This window comes from Sceloporus undulatus, chromosome 6 (genome assembly GCF_019175285.1).
Source record: "Sceloporus undulatus isolate JIND9_A2432 ecotype Alabama chromosome 6, SceUnd_v1.1, whole genome shotgun sequence".
NCBI lineage: Eukaryota > Metazoa > Chordata > Lepidosauria > Squamata > Phrynosomatidae > Sceloporus > Sceloporus undulatus.
In genome coordinates, this window is record NC_056527.1 from 128,980,312 (window position 1) to 129,006,716 (window position 26,405).

The window sequence follows — 26,405 nt, forward strand, 5'->3', positions numbered from 1 at the left end:
TTATTACCACCATTGGCTTGGGCTGCTGTGTTCAAACCTAAGCAATTTCCTTAGCACTCTTTTCACAAGACAACAGAATACCTATTTTAAATTTCATACAATCCAGACGGTTACACAATCTAGACATTAGTCACTGATTTATCATATTGATCTCCGTTTTATGCTACTTAGGTTCACTCTTTTAAAAACAGTTTTCTTTAAGGAAAACGTACCATTCCTCTGAAAAGAACCTCATCTTCTGTACTGAAAAGTATAATATGTACAGGTGATGAACAATGCCTCAATGTATTACTGTCAAATGGACTGTATGAGATCTAAGATGGGTGTGCTCTTATGTCATGAAAACTCTGCTAAGCATACTCCTGAGGTTTCAACACAGCAGCCAAAGCCAGTGGTGCTGAACAAGTTTAATGAAATCAAATAACAATGATAACAATGACAATTGTTGTTATTGTTGTTTACTTATATACCCAATTTCTCCCAAATTTGCTAGCAGCAAATTTAAAACAGTACAATTTAAAAGCAATGCAAAAGAATTAAAAACAGTATAAATATAAAGTTTAAACAGTTAAACAATTTTAAAAGTTAAAACGATTATACATTTAAAATATATTAAAACGTATTAAAAACTATGCACAGCATGTAAAAGCCTAACAGGTTCAAAAAGCCTGATGGCATAAAAATGTTTTTTACCTGCTGCCAAAAGGAGAGCAGGGATGTGGCCATCCTGGCCTTTCTAGGGAGGGAAATGCCATGGAGAAGCCTCTCTTTCCTGTTCCCACCAAACAAGATCAAACAAACCAATTTAAGACTGCAATCCTCTGCAATGAGCTCTGTTTCCATATTTGCTCAAATGTAAATACTCATATTATGCTGTAAGCAGTTTATCTTTTTCCTGGTCATGTTCAGCTAATCAGGGGATTCCCAGGTTTCCAGTGTGTCCCTTTCTAGCAGAGAATATGGTACCCAAACATACACATTCCCTCTTCAGGCACTCTCTTGAAGGGCTTCCAGAGGTAGAATTGTGGTGATTGTTCTGTTGCCCTGAATGTATCTCACACACATAAACATTCAATGGTTGCTGGTTGCTTCCTAGTAGGATTGTCTTTTGGCAGGGAGGGAGTGTTGAGAGAAAGAGAGAAAATACAGGCAGGCGAGGGAGCCATCAGTGATGGAGCGGGACAGCATTGAGAAGGATGATGAGCACCCTCTGATGGGTGTCACCTTGTGCAGTAAGCAATGACTACAACTCCTATCAGTCCCTGACAGCATATCCATTGGCTGTAGTGGCTGGCTGAGGATGTTGGCAATGTTAGTCCTACACTTCTACAGAGTGCCAGCTTGTGGAAGACTGTTTCATAAAAGTAGGACTAAGCGCCATTTAACTTAATGAGGCTTAGGATTGAATTGGTATATCTAAGAGTGCTTTTTCAACATAGTTTGCCTTGTATTCATATATATTAGCTGGCAGGATGGGTGTAGGGCCGACATAGCTAAGTGATAAGGAAAGTTTTGTAAACAGTAGGTCCTTGATTCCAGATTTTAAAAACATGAAATGTTCCTGAGAGTCCTATAATTTGATCCCTAGCTTTCTTAGTCTGAAAGGGCTCATGATTCAACAGCTGTACTGAAGCCACACGGATCTGGGACTCATCAGTGAGAGACTGCATTGAAAACACATTGGGGTGTAAGATGCAGAAGAGTCTGGATCAGTCAAAAGAATGAGCACCCCTATATCATGTTTCTAATATAAAGGCTTGAAAGTATTTTAAACACCCATAGGGTATATAGAAGTAAAACAAAGACACACTCTACCTATCCCTTTATTGATTAGAAAGTTAGGTGCAGAACAGACCACCCAAAAAGGGTGGCCTAATTTCCTCTGGAGGGAAGCCACAGCTGCCAAACCACATAAGTTTCCCTCCAGAGGACAAAAAATCCAGAAGAACTGGGTTCTTTTTGCATCACAGGGCCAAAGTAACAAGTGCACCACTGCCGCACAGCGCTTACATAACAATGGTGGCACCTGTGTACATGGGGCGCCACTATTGTTATGGCACAGCGCCGTTTTAGGGTTAGGGACCATGCAGTTGCCACGCAGTCCCTAACCCTAAAATTGGCGCCAGCATGCCATGTTTGCACAGTTTGTACTGTGCCATTGTCAAAGAAAGTTTGTGGATGGCAGCTGAAAGTTAAATAGTGGATACACAGTTCTTTGTAGTGTGTCTGGCTAAACGTATTTTGTATGCTACAGGAGCCCTGCAAAAACCTGCAAACTCTGGGAACTAGGACAGAAGTGGGAAGAATCTAAAAACCATGGGCAAAAATGCCTCTTTCAGACCAGCTTTGATTCTTAGAGGTTTAACATACAGCTCACCTTTGGACACACATCTGTATAGACTTCTTCAAATATCCTGATTGTACAAGTACACGGAACTACCATGACACAGAGTGCACTCTGATTGTATTCAGAAATTGACAGCAAGGCTCTTCTATTCTTGATGCTGTCAGTTACAATCCAATTTATAAGGCTGCTCTCAAATACTAGGCATGGTTAGCTGCTTCTCCATAGTGACTGAAATATCTTTAGAATATCAGAAAGGGGAGAATGTTTTTTTTCCTCCTGCTCCAGCTTCTGTCACGTCTTCCTTTCTCCATATAGTTTTGTTTAATATAGGAACTCTGTGCAATTACTTGGATCTGAAATACATGTGCCAAATGACTCAGATTGTGGCTGCTTTCGAAGTGTAGCATTCAGATGACACACAACCTGAACGCAGCTGGAAGCTACACCAATACCACACCATCCAGGAAGAACTGGGCCAAGAAGGAGTGGATAGGATCCTTTCCTTCCAGAGGCCCAGTTGAGGACTGTGATGGTGACCTGGACCAGGGCTGGGTGTGTGTGGTTGCTGCAGCCCCAGTTCCAGTTCAGCCACACACCAATCTTTCGGACCTATCTGTTTCAGGCCTTGGTCAAGGTTGTGGATGTTGCTAATAGCAGCCTGTATTACTGTTCTGCTACTGAACAAGCTTCACTGCAACAGTCTTTGCCATTGTGCTGCCATAATAGTTGATTATACTATGGCAGAATATATGCTAGAGTAACAACACATGCCGGAATCCTATATTACTTGTTACATTATGTAACTTTACATATACCTAGCTACATAGCAGAGGTGCTAAGAAAACCCTTTGCCAAATTGCAAAGATGTGTAATGGGACACCAGCAAGAGTGCACCAGTGCACATTAGACACTTTCCTGGCTCTGCTATGTAATAACATAACAGCAGCTCTGTATTGGATATGGATGTTATGTGACTGCACAATCTGATTCCTACAGATGTACATGCACTTACCAAGAAGTAGGTCCCCAGTAGGATTCCAGCCATCGCTTCTTCAAAAAGTGCACAGATAAGGACACCTTTCAGATTTTCCAGACATACAGCGGTTTAACCCCTTGGTGAACAGTCTTAACATACAGATAATCTCTAAATCTCTTTTCATATATATCCAACGAAAACTATGTATAGCTTTTCTTTCCAGAAGAGCTATGAATATGTTGAAGAACACAGTTATATTTATTTTTATTATTTACAGTATTTATACCCTGCCCTTCAGCCCTAAAGTTGTGTCTTGTGTTGTTTCTCGAGACATAATAAAACCCAAACTTCATTTTAAAGAGATTCTAACATATCAAAACAACATTGCAGCTCAACAGTTCTTACATCCATAGTCTTACATTTGGGATTATGCGTTCATAATCCCATATGATAAATCAAACCACTAACTGCTTGTAAAAATTCTCCAGTGCAGTTTACACTTGAAATCCATAAATTTAGCTGAGAAGCTACCATGTACTGAAAATGTATATCCTGAAGAACAGGTATGGAGGTCACATTGGTTTCCCTAGATGACCTTGCCATAAAGATATCTCTAGGGCATAGAGATTTTGTTTTGAGAGTTCAAAGGAAAGGAGAATTCACTGGAAATTATTTTCTTGTGAAGATATTATGCCAACTTATTATTCCGTGTCAACAAAAGGCTTTGGAAATACGCTCCTAGAAAGTAATTAGTTTTAGCTATAGATAAAAAAATTCCCTGGATTGAGGGAGTTGATAACAAGAAGTATTCAAGAGAATGAATAAAGAACACAGCATCATAAAGCACATAAAATACAGGAGGGAAACAGAACATTTCAGACAAAATTTTCAGAACTGATTATTCAGGGGGAAAGAAGTGGGAAAAGAAGTGTAGGAAGAAGAACACCTTGGGTGAAAAACCTTATGTACCATTTAGTAACATTTTCATTAAACGATGTTTAAGTTGCCGAGGGAGACATTGCATCCACGATCCCTTATTTCTTTGGGTATTCGTGTAGTTCCTGGACTTTATCAAAATAAATCTGATCTTGCAGATGACATGGGGGGAAAAGACAAAAATGAAAATATTTCTGGTTTAAAGAGTCTTCAGGTGAGACATAAAAAGAGATCACATATGAGACACTTTGATTATGTTGTTACTGAACCTCTCTTTGGACTGCAGCATCCCCATGGGCTACCATCTTTTCATAAATGTGGTGGTTGTATGGACCATTTCCTCCCCTGTGTGTGTGTGTGTGAGCGAAGTCCTCTGTAGTGCTGCTTTTGTGGTGCTGGTGCTGCTGCTTCACTTCCCCTTGGTGTCAGATGGGGCCTCCACACTAGATACCTTGCTTTCTGTCTCAATACTTCTTCTTTTTTTTTCCTTTTCTTCTTTCTTTCTCCCCATCCCCTCTTCAATCCTTCTTCTTACCTGCCTGTCTTTCTCGCCTTTCCTCTTCTGTAAATTTCTGTAAGGTAAGCAAACTTTTTGTCGGGTTCTGCCCTTTAATAATGCCTACGTTTGGTGGTGATTGGATTTGATGTGGGGAAAACGTTGTTTTAAGAGATCCTGGGTCCAGAAATGGAGTTGTCTTGCTTTGCAGATGGTGTTGGTACCTACACTGATATGTCTCTACAGGGTCCTCATATTGGATCTACGAACAGCCTGTAACTTGAAGGGATTTTTTAATGTGCCAGTTACAGTTTAAGCATACAACAAGCAATACATTGCTCCTTCTAGACACTGCACTCTATATAACCCACCTGTTGTACTCCTTGGAGGCCTCTCACAGCTTTCCCACAGATACAAATGATGGGCACCCATGTTTTTGTTTTTCTCAGCCCCAACCTTTACCACACATGCTCTTAGCCTACTACCTGGTCCTCTCAACCTTGCCATACATTTCATTTCAGCCCCTCCAGCTTTTCTGCCATATCATTCTTGGGTCTCTCCTCAGCCAAACAAGAGCAAAAAAGCAAGACTGGGGGGGGAAAATAGAGAATGCTGTTACCTGAATGAAATGTGTGTCCTTCTATACCTGGTGCTGTGATATCTAATTAGTAATTGATCAAAGATACCAGTATCTAATGAGCCATTTGGAAAAATGAGATTGTGTTTTGCTGTTGTGTTTAAATGGAAATTCCAAGTTATAGAGCAACAGAGGAAAGGAATTGCCATTTAATCAGACTCAATAGGTTCACAAAGCAAAACAGGTGAAACCAGAGAACAAGGGTAAGAGTAAGTACTGTAGCGAGAACCTTTCTTGCAAACCTAAAACAAAGAGGGTATAGTGCAGTGGGATACAGCAGCTTCACAGAAGTGTGAGGTGGCTATCTTCTACTACTCACACTGTGCTATCTTCTACTACCTGATTTCTACTAATGTATCATCCCATGAAGCCTTACAAACTCTGAACTTGAGGACAAAGTGCTCATTAGAAGATAGCGGTTCCACAGATGACTTCTTGAAACAAGCTTGTACTGCCCATTATCTTGCAAAGCATTAGGAATGCTTAGTGCCAAAGGATTGATTGTGACCATTCTTGAAAGTGATTAAATTTTTGGAGTTGAGGGCATGCAGAATAATCACATTAACCTATTGTACAAGAACTAACAAGCACCGAAGTTCCTCAAAGACAAGTGAGTTTTATGTGGCATAAGCTTTCATGTATTGATGAAAAAGTCCTGCAACTTACTACTGTCCCCAAAAGCTTATGTCAGATAAAACTTGTTCGTCTTTAAGGTGTCACAAAACTCTTTATTGTTTAAAGGTACCTAGTACCTGTCAAGAAATATTGGAATGCACAGACTATATTCTCATTGCAGGGTCTTCACAAATTGCACTGGGATAAAATCAGTATGTATGTAGCTGGAATGTGTAAAACAGAAATCTGATAGTTATTGGGATGGAAATGTATTTGCTGTATGGAATCAATAAAGTAAAATCTGGATATTGTCTACCCTAACTCATGCTGATGGGGTATTTTGAGAGCATATCCACAGAAGGATGCGGCCCCACTTTATTCAGTATGCCACTTTGTTAAGCTGAACTCTGTGTCTTGCAAAAACTCCCTATTTGTGACTGTGCGCAAACTTGGACAAACCAAGTTGTACCCCAGCCAGTGACAATTTGAAGAACAACAACAATTGAGGTAACATCATGTGAAACTTCCGCTTTACAGACTGAAATCCTACTATTGACTTCTCCGCATTTGGGAGGTTGCCTGTCTGTGGCACTTTGCCACCCATACCTCTGCTTTTGGCATTGGGATATATTGAGGCTCTGCCCACACTCATAGTTTGGGATTTATCCTTTGTTTTCAACTCCTCTTTTAACAGTTTGATGAGGAAATAGCATCAATGCAGCTCGTGTGATTCGTTTTTTGGCTACACAGACAGCACAAAATATGTCTCAGGACACCAAAAGAGTCACCACTAAAATCTCTTCTTTCCCTCCTTATGCAGCAGCTAAAAGTTTACTGAATAAGAAAGCTGATGGAGTGAAGGTAAGTATCCTTTTGGGGCTTTATCTAATATATCACCTGGGGGGAGAATAGGAGGTATAGCTATATGCCATATTAACAGGTGAGATAATTTTATTTATACACTATTCATGTGTACCCAAATTCATAATCCAGAAGAGTCACATATCATAGGTTGAAGAGCTGTTTTGTTTCACTACAAGCTGAATTGTGTCTCAGCTGTCTCAGCTTTCTTGGCTTTTGCATATTTGATGGAAAAGATTGTTTGGAGACAGGGAGGCCTTCTTTCTCTACCATAACTTAATTTATATGTACAGTAAATTGTCTGATAGAGTATGATGCTATATGCCACCTTTTGTGGAGTTTGGGTGTTGTAAAAATGGATTGTCAGTATGGAAACTGCTTTTGGTTGGTTTCTTTTTCCAAGGCCTCTTTTTTGTGTTTGTGTACTCCTTTTTTGCAGCCTCAGACAAACAGCACCAAAGGCAGTGGCGGAGTTACCAGCCCCAAAGGGACTCTTCCTCCAGCCGCACTGGTACGATTCTCTTGTCCTTTTAGATCATCCCTTATGGTAAAAGGATGTAGGATCATTAAAATACTTACTAGTTGGATAAGACAGTTCCCACGTAAAGCTTGCAGTTGTCCTGTATGTGGTCAAGAATGGTTCCCACTCTCCATTGTCTGGTGCTGGCATGATTGGTACTCATTGTGATTCCCATGCACTGTTTTGTGCTATTCTTGAAACATTGATTTGTTGCAGGGGGCAGGATCACCCTTCTTCCTGACATTTAACTCATGACCCAGCTAGAGCCTTGACGTCAGTATAGTTGTTACTGCCAACTTATAACCCATTTCAGCATGAAATGTTTCTAAACGACTGCAGTGTAATCGGCCATATTTTGTTGGTAGCAAAATTGTGCCATAGCCTGAGACAAATTGGTCCAACATGCCGATTTGTTGCCTGCTTAAAGCCAAAGAAGAGAAACCAGGGCAACAAGTCTTATCGTTCATGATCAGAAACAATAGACAGAGATCTTGTATTTCCTCTTCATCTCTCCAGCCACCCAGAGTACTAATAGACACCATTGCAGCTGTCACTCAAAAGTGCAAAACCCACATTTACTTGAGGCTGCCAAGAACTATCCAGTCCATTGGTCATAGAATAATTTGGGTGATAGCAGCCAGGTTCTGTAATGTTGTGGAATGTGACATTGTTAGGTTTAGATATAAACAGTCATTGCCATTATGAAATCTACTGAAGAAATAAGCAAAATATTTATTTTACAAGCACAATGCTTTAAAGAAAACGTTGTGCACAATTGCCTGATTGTGTTTTATTGCTGAGACAATGGCAGAAAAAAACTGATATAGATATATTAGATATAAATTTTGTTTTTAATGTCAGGAAGGCTGAAACTAGTCAAGAAAGTGCCAGCAAAACTGGACCCAGTTAATTGTAAAAACTGCTGAAAAGGTTGTTTCTGTGTAAAGTCAGATGCTTACTTGGTTCAATAAATCTTCCTTTTCTCGCTCCCTTTTTTATCTGTTATAAAAAGAAAATGCACAACGTTGAGATATAACAAGACATTGTGGTTTATCAAACTTTGAAAGAATGTGAGAGAACGGAGGAATAAAGGGAAGGAGAAAGTGAGGAAGCACAGTGTTTGCTGTTATTCAGGGTCATGGTGTCTGAATCTGACCAGTACTGTATAAAAATAATGCAGATCTAAGTCAGCAGAAGATTGCATTTTAGGGTCAAATCAGCATAGACACAGCTCCCTTGTGTTTTTACTATTTAGACAGTGGTATTCGAAGGTATTTAACCCAAAGAAGCCTGATCTAAATGGTCCTTGAACAAGATATATTAAAAGGCACTGCTAATATGTAACTTACCTCACATGACTTTTCCAGCATGGATGCCACCAAGAGGTCAAATTGTATGTTTAATTACTTACCCCAAATAGGAACAGATTCCCATTCATAACTCCCCATGTGGATTTATATCCCAGTGGCAACCACATAATAAAAGTAATGCAAGACCTGACTCCTAGTATACTGTTTTAAGTTTTTGATCTTGATATTAAAAACAAAGAACCCAACTCTTGGCTGCTTTATTTATATCCAGTCATAATACTGAATGATTAGAAAGAGCAGAATGAATCTGAATGCCACCCATCTGATCCTTAATATGGAATTTCTATGTGGTCTTATTTTGTTTTGCTGTTTTAATCTATTGGAACAATTTATCCTGAAGTTAAATCCAACCCATTCTTAGGTGACATGTATTCAGTAAATTTAAAAACTCTTGTTCCATTATGAAATTTAGCGGCATGTAGGAAAGCATGTTTTTCTTAACTTTTTAAAATCTTCCTTCTCTTGCAATCTTTTATGTTCTTAACTTGTTAGATCAACAAAGGGTAGGTTGATAGGGTGGGTTCCATGCTGTAGAATTATCAGAATCCTAAAGGTAGAAGCTGCATAGGGATCCATGTCACAGGCTCTGACATAGACCTCTATGTATGCAACAGGATCTATGTATGCAAAGGGATTTTGTAGCACCTTTGAGACTGAAGAAGTAGACTCAAGTCCGCAAAAGCTTGTGCTACCAGCTTTTCCCCCCAGTTAGTCTCAAAAGTGCTACAGGACCCCTTTGTATTTTCCAAACTAACACAGCTATTACTTGAATAATACATATATATAGTCATGGTTCCTTCTGGATATTAGTTTCTGATGGCCTATTAAGGTGCAGCCCAGCTGTTTTACCTCTGAAGAATGAACAGAAATTCTTATTATGCCTGTCCTTTCATCTATAAGGCAAATACTATATAAGGTGGCACAAACTTTTTAAGGTTAAGGATAGCTGGAAGCAGAAATAGAGGATTTCCCCAGAGAGCATCTATTTATAAGACTTCTCTTCTTGAGTGGGATGCGTTGAGTCAGAATTGTTCATCACCTGTCGGAGACAAGCATAAGGCTACCATGACAATTAAAGAATGTGCTTTTAAAAGGACGTTGGATTAGAGGTTCTGCCCTGATCCATTTTAATAGTTGCCCTAGTTTCTTTTCAAGTTTATTTTTCACACATAGACTCAACAGTGGTGGAGAAAACCCAAATTAAGAACTTCTGGATCTAACAGATATTTATGGATATAACAGCAAGAAATGAGGGCAGCCATCTCATCTTTGAACTTCATCCTGTCTGTCCTTGTTTACTTTACTGTGTGGTCACAAACACCCACAAGGGTAGATATGAAGCATTCAAAATGGTGACATTTTGTTTCTTTGCTAATGCTGCACAAGAAAACATTGATTCACCTCTCTTGGTTTTAGTAGCTTAAATACATTCTTTCACATTGTCAATTTTTCTAACACAAGCTAGCATTTTGAATGGGTATAAAATGTGCTTGTGCACATGGATCCTGCCAGTCACATACAGTATTAGGATTTGGGGTCACAGTGTTCTCCTTAGAAGGTCGTTCGGCTTGAATGCCACCTAAAATAGATTATATAGATGAAGTTCTCAAATCAAATTTTTGGTATTTTTGGCCTGTTACAGACACCAAAATAAAGCTGCTTCGAGTCACAGTGGAGGTATGGTGTTTCAATGATGCATGCGTCCTAAGAGTCCAGAAGTCGCACCAAAGCCACGCTCGGCTTTGGTGTGGCTTCTGGACTCTTAGGACGCATGCATCATTGAAACACCATACCTCCACTGTGACTCGAAGCAGCTTTATTTTGGTGTCTGTAACAGGCCCAAATGTTATATTATCTCTTACTTTCACTATCTTAATGTGACCTGATTCTTAAATTTCTGATATTGTCCTACCTTAGAAATGACTTGGCTGGTTCCTGAGCACTGGTGTTTGCTTCAAGATTCTGTTGTGTCTGTTGTGTTGGTCCAGTGACATATTGATAATGTTTATTTTTCACGCTGTGAACATTTGCAACAACAATTTTCTAAGTGATTTTGTTTGTTTGGGATCCAAGCCTTGAGTCCTTGCTTCAAAGTCAGATAATCTAAATTGCCCTGATGTGTATCCACAAGGTTACAACCTTTCTTCAATTTGTGGGAAATGATGAAATAGCATACATTACGAATGACTACAATTGCTGTTATTATAAAATGGTGAGTGGTAGCTGATAGTTTTAGTAGGGTACAATGGTTTTTCAGAATGTGTTGCATCCTCGTTTGGGATCCAGATAACTGGTAAGTTGTATTTTTCTAATCATCGTATTGTACTGTTTTTTTAACATTGTGAGCCACCCCTGGGTCCCAATTTTGGGGAAAGGGCGGGATGTAAATAAATATAATAATAAGGAGAACAAGGAGAATAATCTCATACAAAGTTAGAGGGAAGCACTGTAAACTGTGTGCCTTTAGGTGTAAACACGGTACAATTTAGACTTTCCCATTTTGTCACAAGTGAGCAAAGAATCATGCAAAGGAATTAGAACTGCAGGAAAGGTTTTTAAACTCTCAGCAGGCAAATATAGAAAACCTTAAAGATACTGGAAACAGTATCTCCTTTGGTTTTATGCATTAGTGGAAAGGGTATTATTGCATTTGTTTTCCTCCCAAGTTTTACTGTTTTTTATTTAACATACAAAATGAATCCCATCCCATTGCAATCATTATTCTACTGTGGACCTCATGGTAAAACGTAATGCTATATTTGCAACCCCCCCCTCCCCACTTTCATGGGGGTCTGTATACTATAAATATAAAATTGGGATTATTAAGCACCTAAAGTCTGCAAATTATAAAAAGGTTGCAAGCGAGATATTAGACAATATATCTGTGCACAGATATATTGTCTAATATTCACCAAAGAAAATAAAGAATGGAAAGGAAACATGAAAACAAGCGAAAACAAAAGAGAGGAAACAGCAAAAGGAAAGAAATCAAAAGGAGTAGGACAGGAAATGGGAAAACGAGTGGAAAAACAAAAACTTGGCTCAAGATGACCAACCCAAATAGCGATAGTACCAGGAGAGAGGGAACCAAACCAGCGGCTGAGCTGAGAGGATGAAATGGTCCCACTCTCCCATGCCTCCCTTGCTTAGAGTCAGATGCAATGGCTGCTAATAGAGGAGCAGATTCCTCTGGGGCAGGAGGAACCAAATGGATCAATTACTTTTTTGGATCACAACTCCCCAGATCCTCTTGAGGCCATACTGCTTGAAGATTCAGGCCATTGTGGTCTCAAAAGAACAAACAAAACCCAAACTTTCCCAAGCTTTTGGAAATAAATTGTGGTGAATCCTAGGCAAACCAATATCACTGGAAGTACATTGCTAGTTGGTCATAATAGGACACAGGAGAGGAGTGGGTACATTACTCAGTAGAGGTTATCAAAGTGAGTATTGTGGAGAAAATGTCCAGTGTCCAGGAGACAATAAAAAGCTTGTATATACATACTGGAGATGGAACAGTGGTATGATCATTACATCTCTGCTGTGTCTCTGTGTGTTTAAAAGAAAGTGTAAATTCAATATTATAATGGAAAAGAACATAAATGTGGTTGAATTTTTTTAGGCAGTATATTTTTATTGTAGGCTGGCCCTTTTGTTAATGGGATGCCCCTGTTCAGATTGTAGAGCCCATTTGTCTTTGACAGCTTCTCTTCTTGTTCCTTCATTTTAAGCAAACGCTTATCCTGATTGTAATGAATAATTTCATGTATTGCAATCATGGCTCACTTATTTCCTTTTATCAGCTCAGAAGAGGAATTTTGAAACTGTGTAGTTATAGTTAAAAGGATTAAGTTCGGTGTGTATGGCACATTCAGTTACTCATGTACTTGTTCTCAAACTACCCATTCCATTCCTCACCCAAGGATGGGGGGGGGATTTAGTTAATTTGAATAGTATGGACGATTTGCTTGATATTTAGAAGTCCAGAGAATAGAAGCCTCATAGGACCCTGTGGGAATTTTTCCCCAGCATGTAGTTTCCCAGAATGAAGAAGAAGTTTGGGAAGGATTGACAAGTTCTTTAGACATAATGTGTCATTAACTATAGTGGTACTGCCAAGAGAACAAATATTTGTTCCTGCGGAGAAACAAGGTTGAAAACTGTTTTTTGTCTGTACAAATGAATGTCTTTTCCAGCCCAATTCACCACTTGTCCATTGAGAGAAATCTTGGCTCTGTTGAAGTTATAGAAGCCATTTTTTTTCCAGTGATTTCAATGGCTAAGCCCTGTGTGGCATTTTAAATACTAGGAAGTAGTTGTTGAATGCAACAATTCAAAATGCACCTCTTGGTGCAAAGTGAATCAAGAAAAGCAACTTTAAATTTTGAAATGTGGGATTTCTGTGGCATCTAGGCATTCCCATTTATCCATAGCAGATATTTTCGCCCACTGTTCCAGCCTCTTCAGATACACAAGAAGTGAGTTTTATCAGCAAACATTAAAGTTATCTTTATATAATTCCTCAGGGAATCCACCAGGTTTTTAATGCCACATTTGGCAATGCTGGTTACCTTGAAATGTGCAGTATTCATGTACTGCCCTTCTACAGACCATTCCATCAAATGTTACCCTAAAAGGCAATGGTGAGGGACATCAGTCTTGCATCCATGATCCCTAGCCTATGCACAGAGACCACAAAATGGACTCTTTTTCTATTTATGCATGACAAAAGTTAATGTTATTCTTCCTGCACTATCTAGCTTCATGGAATCATAAAGTTGGAAGAGACCGCAAGGTCCTTCCAGTCCAATCCCCACCATGCAGGAAGTTGCAGTCAAAGCACTCCCGACAGATCGCCATCCAGCCTCTATTTGCATGATCCAGAAGGTTCTTTGCTTCAATAATAATTCAGAAAAAGTCTTCAACTACGATCCATTTCTTTAGAACATGGAACAGACAATCATGTATTTCCAGATGACATTAGATCACAACTCCTGTAACTCCTTACCATTGGCCATGCTGACTTATGGGCAAAAAGCATCTGGAGGGACACAGTTGCCCACTACATCTTCGAGTTTGGGAACCACTGTTTTAAAACTGTATTTTTATGTAGCTCCCAAATTATGTAATTGAAAACAATGTCCTCAAAGATATAGAGACAAAGCTAGCTATGTTATAACAGGCCAGGCTTAATCTTTGTCATATACATAGACCAATGTGAACCTCCTCATAGTACATTTTCTCGGGCCGACAATTTTCTTTCAGGTAAGTATATCTTTTAAAAATCTCTTAAAGTATGGCAAGCTTTTATGTCTCCATATGGATGCAAAAAGGTAAGTAGTCAACTGTGAAGACATTTAATCAGCATGTTCCAAAATTATGTCAGTTTAGGTCTTCTAAAGGGTATGCCCTTGAGTAGCCAAGCCCTTTTGCTAAACCTCTCTGTATAGAACACTGTGAGTAAAAGATGTAGTCAATGGACCATCATGAAACAAGGCCCTTTTTAATATGATAGACTTTTGTTCTGAGTTAAAAACTCTCTCCAGTGCATATGAACTAATCCAGCAGAACCAGGGGAAGCAACCCAAAGACTTTCTGCTCTTCTACTGCTTCTTTCTTCTTCCTTTTGATACCAGGTGGAGCCAATATTCAGATGATAACAACCCAGGTACGGATTGGCCTCACCTCCTTGGGGAATTCATTCTTGGCATTTTCTCTTCCCCAACGCTCTACCATTCTCCCAATTGCAATAGTCTTTTAGGCCTGCAGAAGGGTTGAATGTAGATCTCAGCTTGCACTCTCCATTTCCAAGGAGCTCACAGCAATCTTGTCATGGGTTGAATATGATTTTTTGGTTTCATTCATGGAAAATCCAGTTTTGATTCTTCTCTTCCTGATTTACTCTGCCACTTTCTGTTTGTTAATCATTTGCCTTTTGCTGAACTAATTGCCTTTTGCTTTTTTCCCTTCCATTCTGTTCCCCCTTCCCTGCTCTTATGTGGGTCTTGGTCTTTCTTCACCTTCTTCCCCTTTCTCCACATTTTTATCATCATTTTCTGCTCCATCCCCCCCTTCTATTCTAACTACCACCTCTTCTTTATCTCTTCTTTTGTTTCTTTCTCTTCTTCGTTTTGTTCTTCTTTGGTTCATCCTTCCTTCCTCTGTAGGAACCTCAAACCACCGTTATCCATAACCCAGTGGACGGCATTAAGGTACTGCTGCCTGTCTTTCCTTCTCCTCAGTTTGCCCTTATGTGATCTGGGATAAAAATTGACTTTTCTGCTCCTTGCATTGCTGTGTAATTTCACCTCTGGGGACAGACTGTAGGTTTAGGTTTTGCACCCCCTATTTCAGTGCATCTGAAACCCTGTAAAATTAAATCTGGACCATTTGCTTACAGTTGTATTTTGGGAAGTGCACTTCCAAGAATTCTGACTTTCCATGGAACTTAGTCCTTTTGGAGAGTCAGTGTATGTTAAGGAATATGGAGTTGGTTCTCTGGGTGGTAGGTCATTTCTTTGCTCTCCCCATTCCTTCATGTAAACTAGTTTGAGTCTTCCAGTGTCACTGAAAGTGATGATTTTAACAGAATCAGCATTCTTAGAGAACCATAACAGTTTAGGCTCTCCACCTATTGTTGGAGGGAGGTGAAAACACCCTTCCCTGGAGTGTGGTCATACATTGCTTCGGTATTTCCCAAAGAGTCTGGTTGGCAAAAGAGACAGAGAGGGAGAATGCTGGTTGTTCTTAATTACTAATTGGAATTATGTATTTTGTGGAAGTGAGAGGTAATCCTTAGTAGCTGGGCTTTTTGCTCTGGGTGACAGGGTGCAGATAAAAGCCTCTACTCTGACCCCAGAGGAGCTACCCAGAGAGCAGCAATATTGAGCTCCTTCATTCTGAAGTGAAAGAACGCAGCCAAGGCAGACCAAAGAGACCAATCCAAGATGTCGGATTGGCTGAGGACTGACCCTATTTACTCCATGCCACAATCATCCATTGCTCGGACACAGCCCTTTCCTCCACCCAAACCTGCATTTTTTTACCCATTCTCTGCTGCAGGGATTTAATTTCTGTTATCATTATTTTTATGCTTCCTCTTCAAGCCCATTCACTCAGTGCATCTGGCATAGCTATTAAATGGAGCTTGGGGAAGATGAGCAGTTTTTTAACAAGTTTGGTATGAAAACACTAATCACTAGAAAGAGTCCAAAGAAACCGGTGGTGCCCTCCGATTTTCTTTCTTTCTTTCTTTTTCCATCTTCTAGATAGAATATTTCCAGAAAGAAAACAGATGTTGGTATAACACTACTTATACTTTGAAAAACTAACCTGTGTATCAATGTCAGAAAGTTGTATTTGGTTAAAGAATGTAGGGGTCTATGATAAACCAATGTATTGTTCCAATATATTTCCATTTGTGTTTCTTTATCAGAGGGATATACAATATGAAAGTTGTCTTTAAACACAAGTACATTATAGTGTTTAGGGAAAGAGGGGTATATTAGAAAGTATATGAAAATTGTCTTTAAAAACATTTAGACTGAAAAGAACAAAAAAAAGATATCAGTTGTTTGTCCTGCAATCTTTGTTCCAGATGGACAGATACAAAGAAGTCCCTACAAATAATCTCTTAACCATTGTGCTCTACAAAAAGCCTGATATTCTGCTTTGTATGCTCTGAATGTACTATAAATTTCCCTCGCATTGACAAGTTAATTTTTGACCAACAACTTTCTTCTACACTCATAAACATTTAAGGAAACATCCCTCAAATACAAGCTTTTTGATCACATTTTACCAGTGCTATTTTTATTTTCTTGGTGTTGTCCCCCCAAATCTGTTCCGTAATACAGGTTTCAACAGCTTCGCTGCTTTTGTTGTTCTCTAGCAATTTGAGTTAAGAAGAATCGCTGTACTATATAAATTATAATCCACACCTCCTACGCTTCTTGTCACCACTTCTTTAATCTAGCCTGATCCAACAGCCACCTTTGTCAATCCTAAAATAAGAAAAAGAAAGGATGCAGTTCAAACAGTTAGTACTAGGAAAAGCTGGTTCATGTGGAGAAGGAAAGTGGGGCCTTTTCTAAAATCAATATTTTTGAAAGCGCTAAGAACCAACACCCAGCTGCTTTTGCCTTTTTATGCCTGAGCTGCTGAAATTATTCTGCCCTTCAGGTGGACAAAAGAACAGTAATAGGGGAATTTTATAAGAACAACGGTTGCTGCAACACACGATTACAGAAGGGGGGACCAACTAATAAGAGTACAGCCCTACAACATGAAAAGGAGAAAGGCAGTGGAAGAAATAAAAACGTGGCAGCGCCTTTAAGACTTGTTTTAAAATTTTTGCAAAAGCTTTTGTGAATATAGGCCCACTTCTTCAGATGCAGTACCAAGTGGTCAATATGCTTTCCTGTAAAACAGAGGGGCAAAGTGAGGATCAGCCTGCAGATAATGCTAGACTACAGCTCCTAGTATTCCTCAGCGGCTGCTAGGAGTTGCAGTCCAACCATATCTGGCAGTCTGCATTTTGCTCACCTTTTATGTGAAGGTTACATAAGCTTTACAATACAGCAGCGATTCCCAAAACTCAAAAGACTTCAATGCCCAGAAGCTCCAGCTACTTTGGCCAACAATCATGATTTCTGGGAGGTGAAGTTCAAAATACCTGGAGGACCAATGTTTGGGAACCACTACTATGATTGAGAGAAGATAATTGGCAACTGGATCTTGTTTTAGTTAGTAATTTCACCACTTTTTTAAATGTGTGTTCTCCTGGTCAAGCAATAGATTCATGAATCTGCCATGGCTTACTTTAATCCTATCAAGAAATCCTGTATCACCTTTGAGACTGAATGAGGAAAAAAATCTGGTGTAAAGCTTTTATTGACTACAATCTCTTTCATTAGATTCAAGTTGGCTAGAGTCTACTAGAGCTTATACTAGGAATTGCTTTCTCTTAGGACATTATCACGCAAGCCTCAGTCTCACCCCCATTGTATAAGTAAAAGGAATCAGAAACATATCGATCTAGAAGAATTCATTATTGCATGCCTCTGAAATAGTATGACTGGCTATTGTTGGTGTGATCAATGGCCCCTCATGCTCTCTTACACATTCTTCCTTAAGCCCTCCTTCCTGCTCTGCATCCTACCTGGCATGCCTTTCATGACTGTTGTTTTAAAATTGTATTGCAATTGCAAAGTTACGTTAATGTGATTAAGTAAAAATAAACAAATAAAAGGAAAAAGTATAATAGCCTGTTTGGGAATATTGAAAGGGATGGGGGAGAGGCGAGGAAACACACTCACTGATGCCATGTAACTGCCCAGCAGCAGAACTACAGCAGGTGAAACCTATTTGCATCTGTGGAGTAATAGAGAAGCAGCAGAATTGCAAGCTTATTGGTGGGTTTTCCCATCAATGAAAAGGGACACTTTGCCAACAGTTTGCAGGCAAAGTAGCAATGAGACAGAGACAACGAAGTGCAATAAGTATGGCCAAAGACACTATTCTCCAACTTGAGTTGCAGTTTAAAAGCCTTGTGTGATAATCTCCCTAGTCTCAAAGATGCTACAAGATTTACAGAATCACAGAATCTTAAGACTTGGAAGGGACCATCTTGGAGGACTACAATTTTAACCACTTAAAATTCACTTAGGCCACAGTGGGCCATGTCTTTTCTTTACTGGCAAGTGGTAGTTACTAAGCTATGGCTCCTACTGAAGTCTTCCAACGGAAGGACCGGAGCTCAGCAGCGGGAACTTGCTCAACCTCTGATTAAGTCAAGTCTTCCCTTATTGTCTGTTCTTTGGCAACCATTTTCACTGAGGCAAGGGGATTTTGCATGGAGCTGGCTTAGTCTCTATGACTAACTGGGACAACCGTATGCACTGTGAATGGAAATGCTGCTTCACAAAAACAGTGCCACTCTCACATCCTGTGACCTCGCTCCAGAACTTCCCTCTTTCTATTACATTATTTCTGTCCTGCAGTGCAGCTGGCATAGCAGTCAAAGGCTGTAAGCAAAAGAATGGTTTTCGCATAATGGAAGCAGCACACCGAAGGACAAGAGAAGGTTAAACATTCTGCACAGAATATAACAGGGGCAGAGTATAACAGGGGCATCGAAGTGTCCATGAGCTGAATACACATCCTTTGCAGCAGTGCACAGTTCTCGCCTGCTTAGTAAACTGAATCGCCCTGGGAAGAACTCTAAAATGCTCTTTAAACTATATTCACCATCATAAACAGATCTTGGAAAGTAACTTTTAAAAATAATTAGTTATACATATAGTTTCAAGGCCCCAAAAGGAGTTGTGTTTCTCAAAAAATAATTATTACTTATTTATTCGTTTTATCTAATTATAAGAGGCATAGCACAAGCTACCTCTGTTGCAAGGCCACAACTCCATAACTATGACAGTATGATGGTTGCAGCACAAAAAGAAAGTTATTATTTCTCATTGAGTTACAATTGAAATGTATTATAATTTCACATAACCTTGGTTGCTGGCCAAAAAAATTCATTAGAATAAACTGTAACTAGTTTTTATTTCTTTTTTCGCTGGATCTAACCTGTATTAGAATGCTTGATTTATTGGGAAGGTGCTCATTTGCTGTTTTGTATTGGCTCACTAGGTAATTCTTTATTTCTCTCTATCTCTTTCTCCCTTAAAGGCTTAATCTGGTACAATTTAATGAATAGGGTGAAATGTGCTGGAAAGTATTTGCATAAAGTACGAATGACAGTAGGGATTATGAAGCCATTGGGAAGAATCAGGGCCAAGCACTCATAACTTATTTGCTTGGTTTATGAACTGGTATTAAGCCAGAGTCTCCTATTTCATGTGATGGGAATGGGGAAGAAGCAAGTCACAGGGTAAGGGCATTTGGAGAGTGCCTGACCCTGACAGTTGCCCACAGTAGCTTCATAATTCATTTCAGGGGATTTCTGAGGCCTTTAAGATTTAATATCCCATCTTGGAGTACAAATGGGAATTCCTTCCCTAAGAAAAATGGTCACAGAAACAACATGGAGAACTTAGGTATACTTCCTGCTGTCTTTCTCAGCCCTGCAGCTCAGAGCATCTCTCACCTTGTGGTGCCATCTTCTTGCTCATTGGTGTGTGTTACCCTTTCCTGGCACATCAGTATATTATCCATACAGAATTGGACATTCTTGAGAGTGAGAGAGGTGTTAATGATAAACTGCTGGGGGGAGAGGAAATTGCATACTATTATGAGTTATGCTGTGTAAATCGGCACACTGGAATGACAGATTATATTACTGTAGGTGCCAAGTGCCCAGCATCTACTTCAGCCAGAAGATCACCATTTCCTTGGCAATTACAGTCTAGGTGAACCTAAGAACTGCAATTAATGCATAAGCAGAAGCAAAAGTCTGTTGTGTGTCTATTTTCCCTTTATCCACATTGTTTGTGGTACCAATTCCAGGCTGAACTCATATTGAGATTTGTGCCCTCTGAGGTGTTCTGCAATTGTAACAGATTGCAGTACAGCAGAGGTGCATGTATTTCCACTCCCAGAAGCAAGAAAAACAAATGGGCGAGCCAGGCAGATGTCTGTTTCTCCCCTTCTGTGCAATTGGGAACAAGCACTACATTGTACATAGTTGGACTCAATTTATTTCATTTATAAAGGAAATGGACACTCTTCAGAGGGATTTCCGGATATACATTCAAAGATAAATATGGTTCAAAGTAAGAATTATGAAGTTGTGATAATATTTTGAAAAAGATTTGAGACAGTACTGAAAGTCTCTTATTAATGCTTTTGCTTTTCTCTGGTAGAATCCCTTTTATATCTTTGAAACTACTTGGTTTTAGAGATGTTACACTTAGGTGTGGAAAAATGAAAAGTCCTGATTAATAGTCACTTTTTGGGGGTTTGAGGCAGGGCTGTTGAAAAAGGTTGAACCTTCTTTTCATTTTATCCCTCTTTGGCTACAGTCCCAGCATGTCCTCAAGTGTTTGTTTCTGGCCAGAACCACTAACATTTTGGTTTTTTCCTCCTCCTACCCCTGTATCTTTCCACAGGAATCATCCGACAGCACAAACACCACCATAGAGGATGAAGACACGAAAGGTATGGTCTTAAGGGGGCATCCAGAAAACCAAAGTGTTGTGAGATTAAAAGCTAGTAACATGAAACTACCAGCACTTGAGGCCTTTGGAGGCTAACTGTACATTTGATCCTTGGAAGCCATGAAAAACCCACATGAGGGAAATGCACAGGTACAGGTTAGCAGAGAGTGAACGTGTCCTGGGTAGAATGGCAATGGAGTAAAGTTGTTGAGAGCAAAAAATGGAGAAAGCGCCTGTACTTTTAATGGTTGTGTAGAAGAGGAAGGAGAACTTTAAGGATACCCATCACTGCCAAAAAGAGAAATGAATGGGTCTTAGAGCAAATCGAGTCTGAACTCTCTCTAGAAGCCAAAGTGACTAAAGTGAGACTCTTGTGCTTTGGACATATTGCAACAAGACATGTCTCATTAGAAAAGAAAATAACGAATGGTTAGACAGAAAGCAGTAGGAGACAAGAAAGACCACATTGCAGGTGGATTGACTCAGACTCATATTGACTCATATTGATGGACTATGTCTCCCCATACAAACCTGCTAAAGCCCTAAGATCTTCAGGAGAAGGCTTTCTTTTGGTCCTGCCACCATCACAGGCTTGTTTGTTAAGGAAATGGGAGGCTAGGCTGGCCTCCTCCCCACTTTCCTTTCGCCCGCAGGCAAAGACATTTTTATTCAAGCAGGCTTTTAATATATAATCTTTGTCAGGGATGCGTTTATATGTGGGCGGGGGGTCTATTTATGTTTTTCCTTTACCTTTTGCACATTTAATGCACTTCTATAATATTTTAGCAGGACGATTATAATTGTTTTAAAAAGTTTAATTGTAAAAAATTTAACTGGTTTTATCTCTCAGCCCCTTTGGATTCTTTTCCTAGAAAGCAGCATATAAATGAAATAAATAAACAAACCATAGATTACTGCCCTAGTTTTCCATTTTTGGGGAACACAGTGTTTGCTTTGCCATAGGCTTTGCCTACAGGTGCTCCACAGTGCTATTGTGTTGCAGTGAACATTAAATTTAAGTGTCTTTTTTTAATCAATATTTTTATAATCACTTATATTCCTGTCCTTGTTGTGTACTATAACTGAAGCTGGTTACAGGGATCATGCAACTTCTCTGCTGTAACAGCTCCACTGGATGCTGGTCCGTTTCCATGCACAATTTAAAGTGCTGGTAATGACCTATATGGCCCTTTGTGGCTTAGATCTAGGTTGTCTTATGGACCATATCTCCTCATATAAGGATGCCTGGGCCTTGAGATGCTTAGGAACAGCCCTTCTTTCAACCATCTTTACAAGTACACTTGGTGGTGACATGAAATAGAGCCTTTTCAATGGCTTTCCCTAGGCTCTGGGATTCCTTTCCTAGGGAGGCTAGGAGAGAATGGCCCTCTCCTTTTAAAATATTTGGAAAGGTGCTGTGTTGGTCCAAACTGAACTATTCTTAATTACGTTTTGTCCTTATTGAGTGTTTTAGATCATTATAATATTGTCAATAGTTTAATACTGTTTTAATGTTGACATTCCATCCTACTACTACTAGTAGTAGTAGTAGTAACAACAACAATCTGAAAAAATATAATATGGGTTGAGTCTCCCTGATCTGAAATGCATGGGACCAAAAGTGTTTGGGATTTCAGAGTTTTTTGGAGTTTGGAATATTTGCATATACTGTACATAATGAAGTATCTTGGGGATGGGACCCAATTCTTTACACGAAATTCATTTACCCTTTGTATGCCCTTTATACACATCGCCTGAAGGCAATTTTATACACAGTATTTTAAATAGTTTTGTACATGAAACAAAGTTTGCGTACAATGAACCATCAGAAAGCAAAGGTGTCACTATCTCAGCCACCTGTGTGAACAATTTTGGAATGTTTTGAATTTCAGACTTCTGGATAAAGAAGACCAACCTGTAATCTGTGCTGCAAGTCTGATGCTTGGGATGGCGGTGACTTATTTCTGTGTTATGAAAGTTGACAGCAAGAGCAACTCTGTTGTAATAAACAAGTCAAGAATTTGTTGAGATTACAATCTTTTTAAGAGTGAAACTTATGCTGAGTACAGTCAAATAACTATGTGGTGATCTTTTGCAGCATTATAGGCTGATAGCCTTCACCTTTTTTAGATCTAGGAATCCCCCTGTAATCTAGACTGCAATAATATGGGAGCCTACTTCAATTTTTATCAGAGTATACCCAATTTTCTCTGGAAGGTTAATTTTAGGTTGTATCAAAACCTACTTTTACATACTAACCCACCTGTTGAAGATCAGTGTTGTGAAAGAATACTGAGAAATGTTGTAAAGCAAAGTTGCTTGGACTTCAGAATGTGTATGTTTGTTCCTGGCAGGCACAACAAATATTGATGTAAATGTTTATTATTTCTCTTCAATGGGGTTACCGAGTATTGTAAAAAGACCAAATTCAAGTAGTTCCTGCTACTTTGGATACCTTTGGGAATTCTTCTCTTTGTATTCAGGATAATGTAATGGAGGGAGCCAGTATCACCAGTGCCTTCCCATGCATGTATACTTAAATTACAGCCTACTGACTTCAGTGGGGTTTACTTCCAGATCATTGTTCCTGTTATCCTGTATGATCTTCCCCCCCCCCCCCTTAATACCTAAATGGATGTTTGTTTTCAAGTATATCATCTTGAGGTTGTTCACAATGCAGGTCTGGGTACGTTGTAGTGTGGAAGATGCTTGTTTTCTGGAGGCTAATTTTTGCGGCACAAGATTTCTATGACAGGTTGTGGTTCTTTCTCTGAACAGAGGTAACTTATGAGTAGCCAGACTGGCTTTGTTTTCTAGAAGACTGATTAAACACTCCTATGTCCTACACTCCCAAGCTGGGGAAAACTCTAGAGTAAAGTGCAAGTAGCCTTTCAGCGTAGAAACCAGAGAAACCTATGTAGGTAACTAGGATGTTGCAGAAATAGCCTAAGGAGAGGTCTGTGTCCTATGACTATTGTTGGTGGATATATAATATTTTCAAGAACTTAAGCAGGAACACTCTCCAGTTTTCAGTCTGACAACCCGAAAAGAGGGCAAGGACAGATTAAGATGGTTGGACTCTGGAACAATTCCCAAAATAGAATTCTTCATATGCAGATGTGTGATATATATTCTGAGATCAGTAGCACAGAAATTAAGTAGTTCAGTAGTCACACACAACAATCTTCCATTTTTAGCCCAGCAACGTTGGGGAGAATGACAGCCTGATCACATGCATTATTGCTAAATTACTCAAGTATCACACAAGATACTGTTTACAACAGAAACACCAGGCGGCTACTGGAGGAAAACTAGGAAGCATGGCATACATAGTCTACATTAGCATTGGGTCACTAGCCAGTAAAGGGGCTGGAGTAATTGTACCATGATAATCTGACCATGGGTGAAAAAGAAGCAAAAGAAAACTAATGGAAAAATTGGAGAGGATGCAGCCTCAGCTTTGCTAGATGGCTACTCTTTAGCATCCTACACTAGGAAACAAAACACAAATAGCATCAAAAGAAAGAGGTAACCACAAGCAAACAAGGTTATACCTTGACACAGAGGAAGAGTGAGATAAAGACTAAACTGCAACGTCATCCTGACCTTTCTAGAGAAAGGAAACTTAGAAACAGCAAAAGCATTCCAAGGTTTAGCTAACTAATTCTTTTAGGAAATGATACACTAGAATTTAGTCTGATTAAGTTACTATGTAAGCATGGTGTTCTAAGTAGGTCTGTGGTATTGTTCTTAAATTGGCCTATTTATATTTTATAACGTTAACACATTTGAGGTGTTAAATTACTCCGTCTCGTCTTACAATTCCCAAGCATCCAAAGCAAACATGCATTGCAGTGCAGCTGCTCTGCAGCCTAGTGGGAAGGTATGAAATCACAGGTATCTTGATTATCCGTAGTACAATAATAGTCAGGCTTGGAAAGGCTACTTTTTTGGACCACTGATCTCAAACTAAATGAGAGACGTTGAGAATTGTAGTGGGTTCATTCCATGTTCTGACAAAGGTGAAAATCATTATTTATAATCCAGGGTGTCATTGGTCCAAATCTCAACTTTTAGTTGCTAAGTCATTGTATGATCTGCCATTATCTCTTAGCTTCCATACCTCCTTTTCCCTTCCATTTGTAATATGGGACGATAATACATGACTGTTGTTGGCATAATGGTTTGTAAACTGCTTTGAACATGAGAACAATGTACAAATAGTGTGATTTGTTTTTCTCACCAGTGAAGCCCTGTAGTTAGATGTCCTCTTGCCACGTTTGTATATATTCCATTTCTCCATCCATTTTTCTTTCCTTATTAATGTATATTCTGCTTTCCTTTGCTCATTTTCCTCTTTTCTCACACCAAAGCTGCCTTTTTAAGAATCTGTTTTATTTTCTTTATGTTTTTCTTTCTTTCTTTTTTCTCATCTCGCACCCATTCTCACCAGTTAAGACCACTGATAATGAGGTTGTAAAAAGCCAGATGAATCCAGGATCTGTCCCTGAAATTACTCCCAGTGTGCAGACATCACCGATGCCCTCTGTTTCTGCTGCTGCTATTGCTGCTGCTTGTAAGTCACAAGGCCCTTGTATTTCTAATTTCTACTTTCCACTCAGTGTGGATGATGCCTGGTAATAAATGTCCCAGGGAAAAATTCATAGAGAAATACCTGCTTTTTCCCTACACTTTCCAAGCATCCATTCAGATTTATGAAACTCCCCCACACACCTCACTTTCTCTTTCATGCAGCAGAAGAGGGGATCAAAAGCATCAACTTTCAATGTTAAGCTAACTAAAAATTTCAGTGATATCTAAACTTTGAAAACTGTGGTTTGTTTAGCCTATGGTTTGAGAACATACCATAAATAGACGCTTGGCTTGTTCTCAAGTCACAGCTTAAATGGAAAAGTTTCTTAAGTTCATACATCACAGGTATTGTTGCAGAAACATCTGATCCCTTCTTCTGGAAGGCAAGGCACTGATGAATAAGAGGCAGTGTGTGAGGCTGCATCTTATACAACTTGATCATGGAGTAGGAAACCATGATATGAGCCATTTGTTCTGGAGAATAATCCCAAAGAGATAAACCTGAGTACATTGATAATTATTAGCACTGGGTCCATAATAATTTAAGACATTACCGATTTGTTCCATAGATTTAAGCTAGCTCAGTCTGCATCCAAACATTATTATGTACCAGTGTTAAGCAGCCACAAATGTACAGATAATAACACAATTTATGCTTTAGTTATTTGGTGGGCTGGTGTTAGATGTTTCTTAATCCATCTTTCCAGCTTTCTCCATTCCTCTGTTATTTTTCCATTGTATTTGCTTTCTCTCATTTCTCCTTCTCCTTTCCTTTGCTCATCTGTCCTGGCCTAGCCACCAAACTGTCTGATATATTTGGCATGGTGAAAAAAGGATCAGGGGCCCCAGAAGTGGAAGAATCAATAACGTCGGTCTCTTCACCCTGTACATCTCCAGCTATTGCAAACCCTCTGCCTCCCCAGTGTAAGTAGCTGAATGAC

At 39.4% G+C, this 26,405-nt stretch overlaps 1 protein-coding gene across 9 annotated transcripts in view; it reads left to right on the plus strand.

Annotated features, from left to right (window-relative positions):
* The window catches only part of CAMK2B (calcium/calmodulin dependent protein kinase II beta), a 165,160-nt gene that overhangs the window by 120,875 nt on the left and 17,880 nt on the right, over nucleotides 1-26,405 (plus strand). The window contains exons 14-19 of one of the 9 annotated variants that reach the window (XM_042477023.1): nucleotides 6,831-6,868; nucleotides 7,308-7,379; nucleotides 14,926-14,970; nucleotides 20,824-20,872; nucleotides 25,325-25,447; nucleotides 26,260-26,388. In XM_042477023.1, the coding sequence (XP_042332957.1) occupies nucleotides 6,831-6,868; nucleotides 7,308-7,379; nucleotides 14,926-14,970; nucleotides 20,824-20,872; nucleotides 25,325-25,447; nucleotides 26,260-26,388 (456 nt within the window). Of the gene's footprint in view, nucleotides 1-6,827; nucleotides 6,869-7,307; nucleotides 7,380-14,925; nucleotides 14,971-20,823; nucleotides 20,873-25,324; nucleotides 25,448-26,259; nucleotides 26,389-26,405 lie in introns of all 9 variants that reach the window. The other 8 variants (XM_042477024.1, XM_042477025.1, XM_042477026.1 and 5 more) reach the window with 8 other exon arrangements.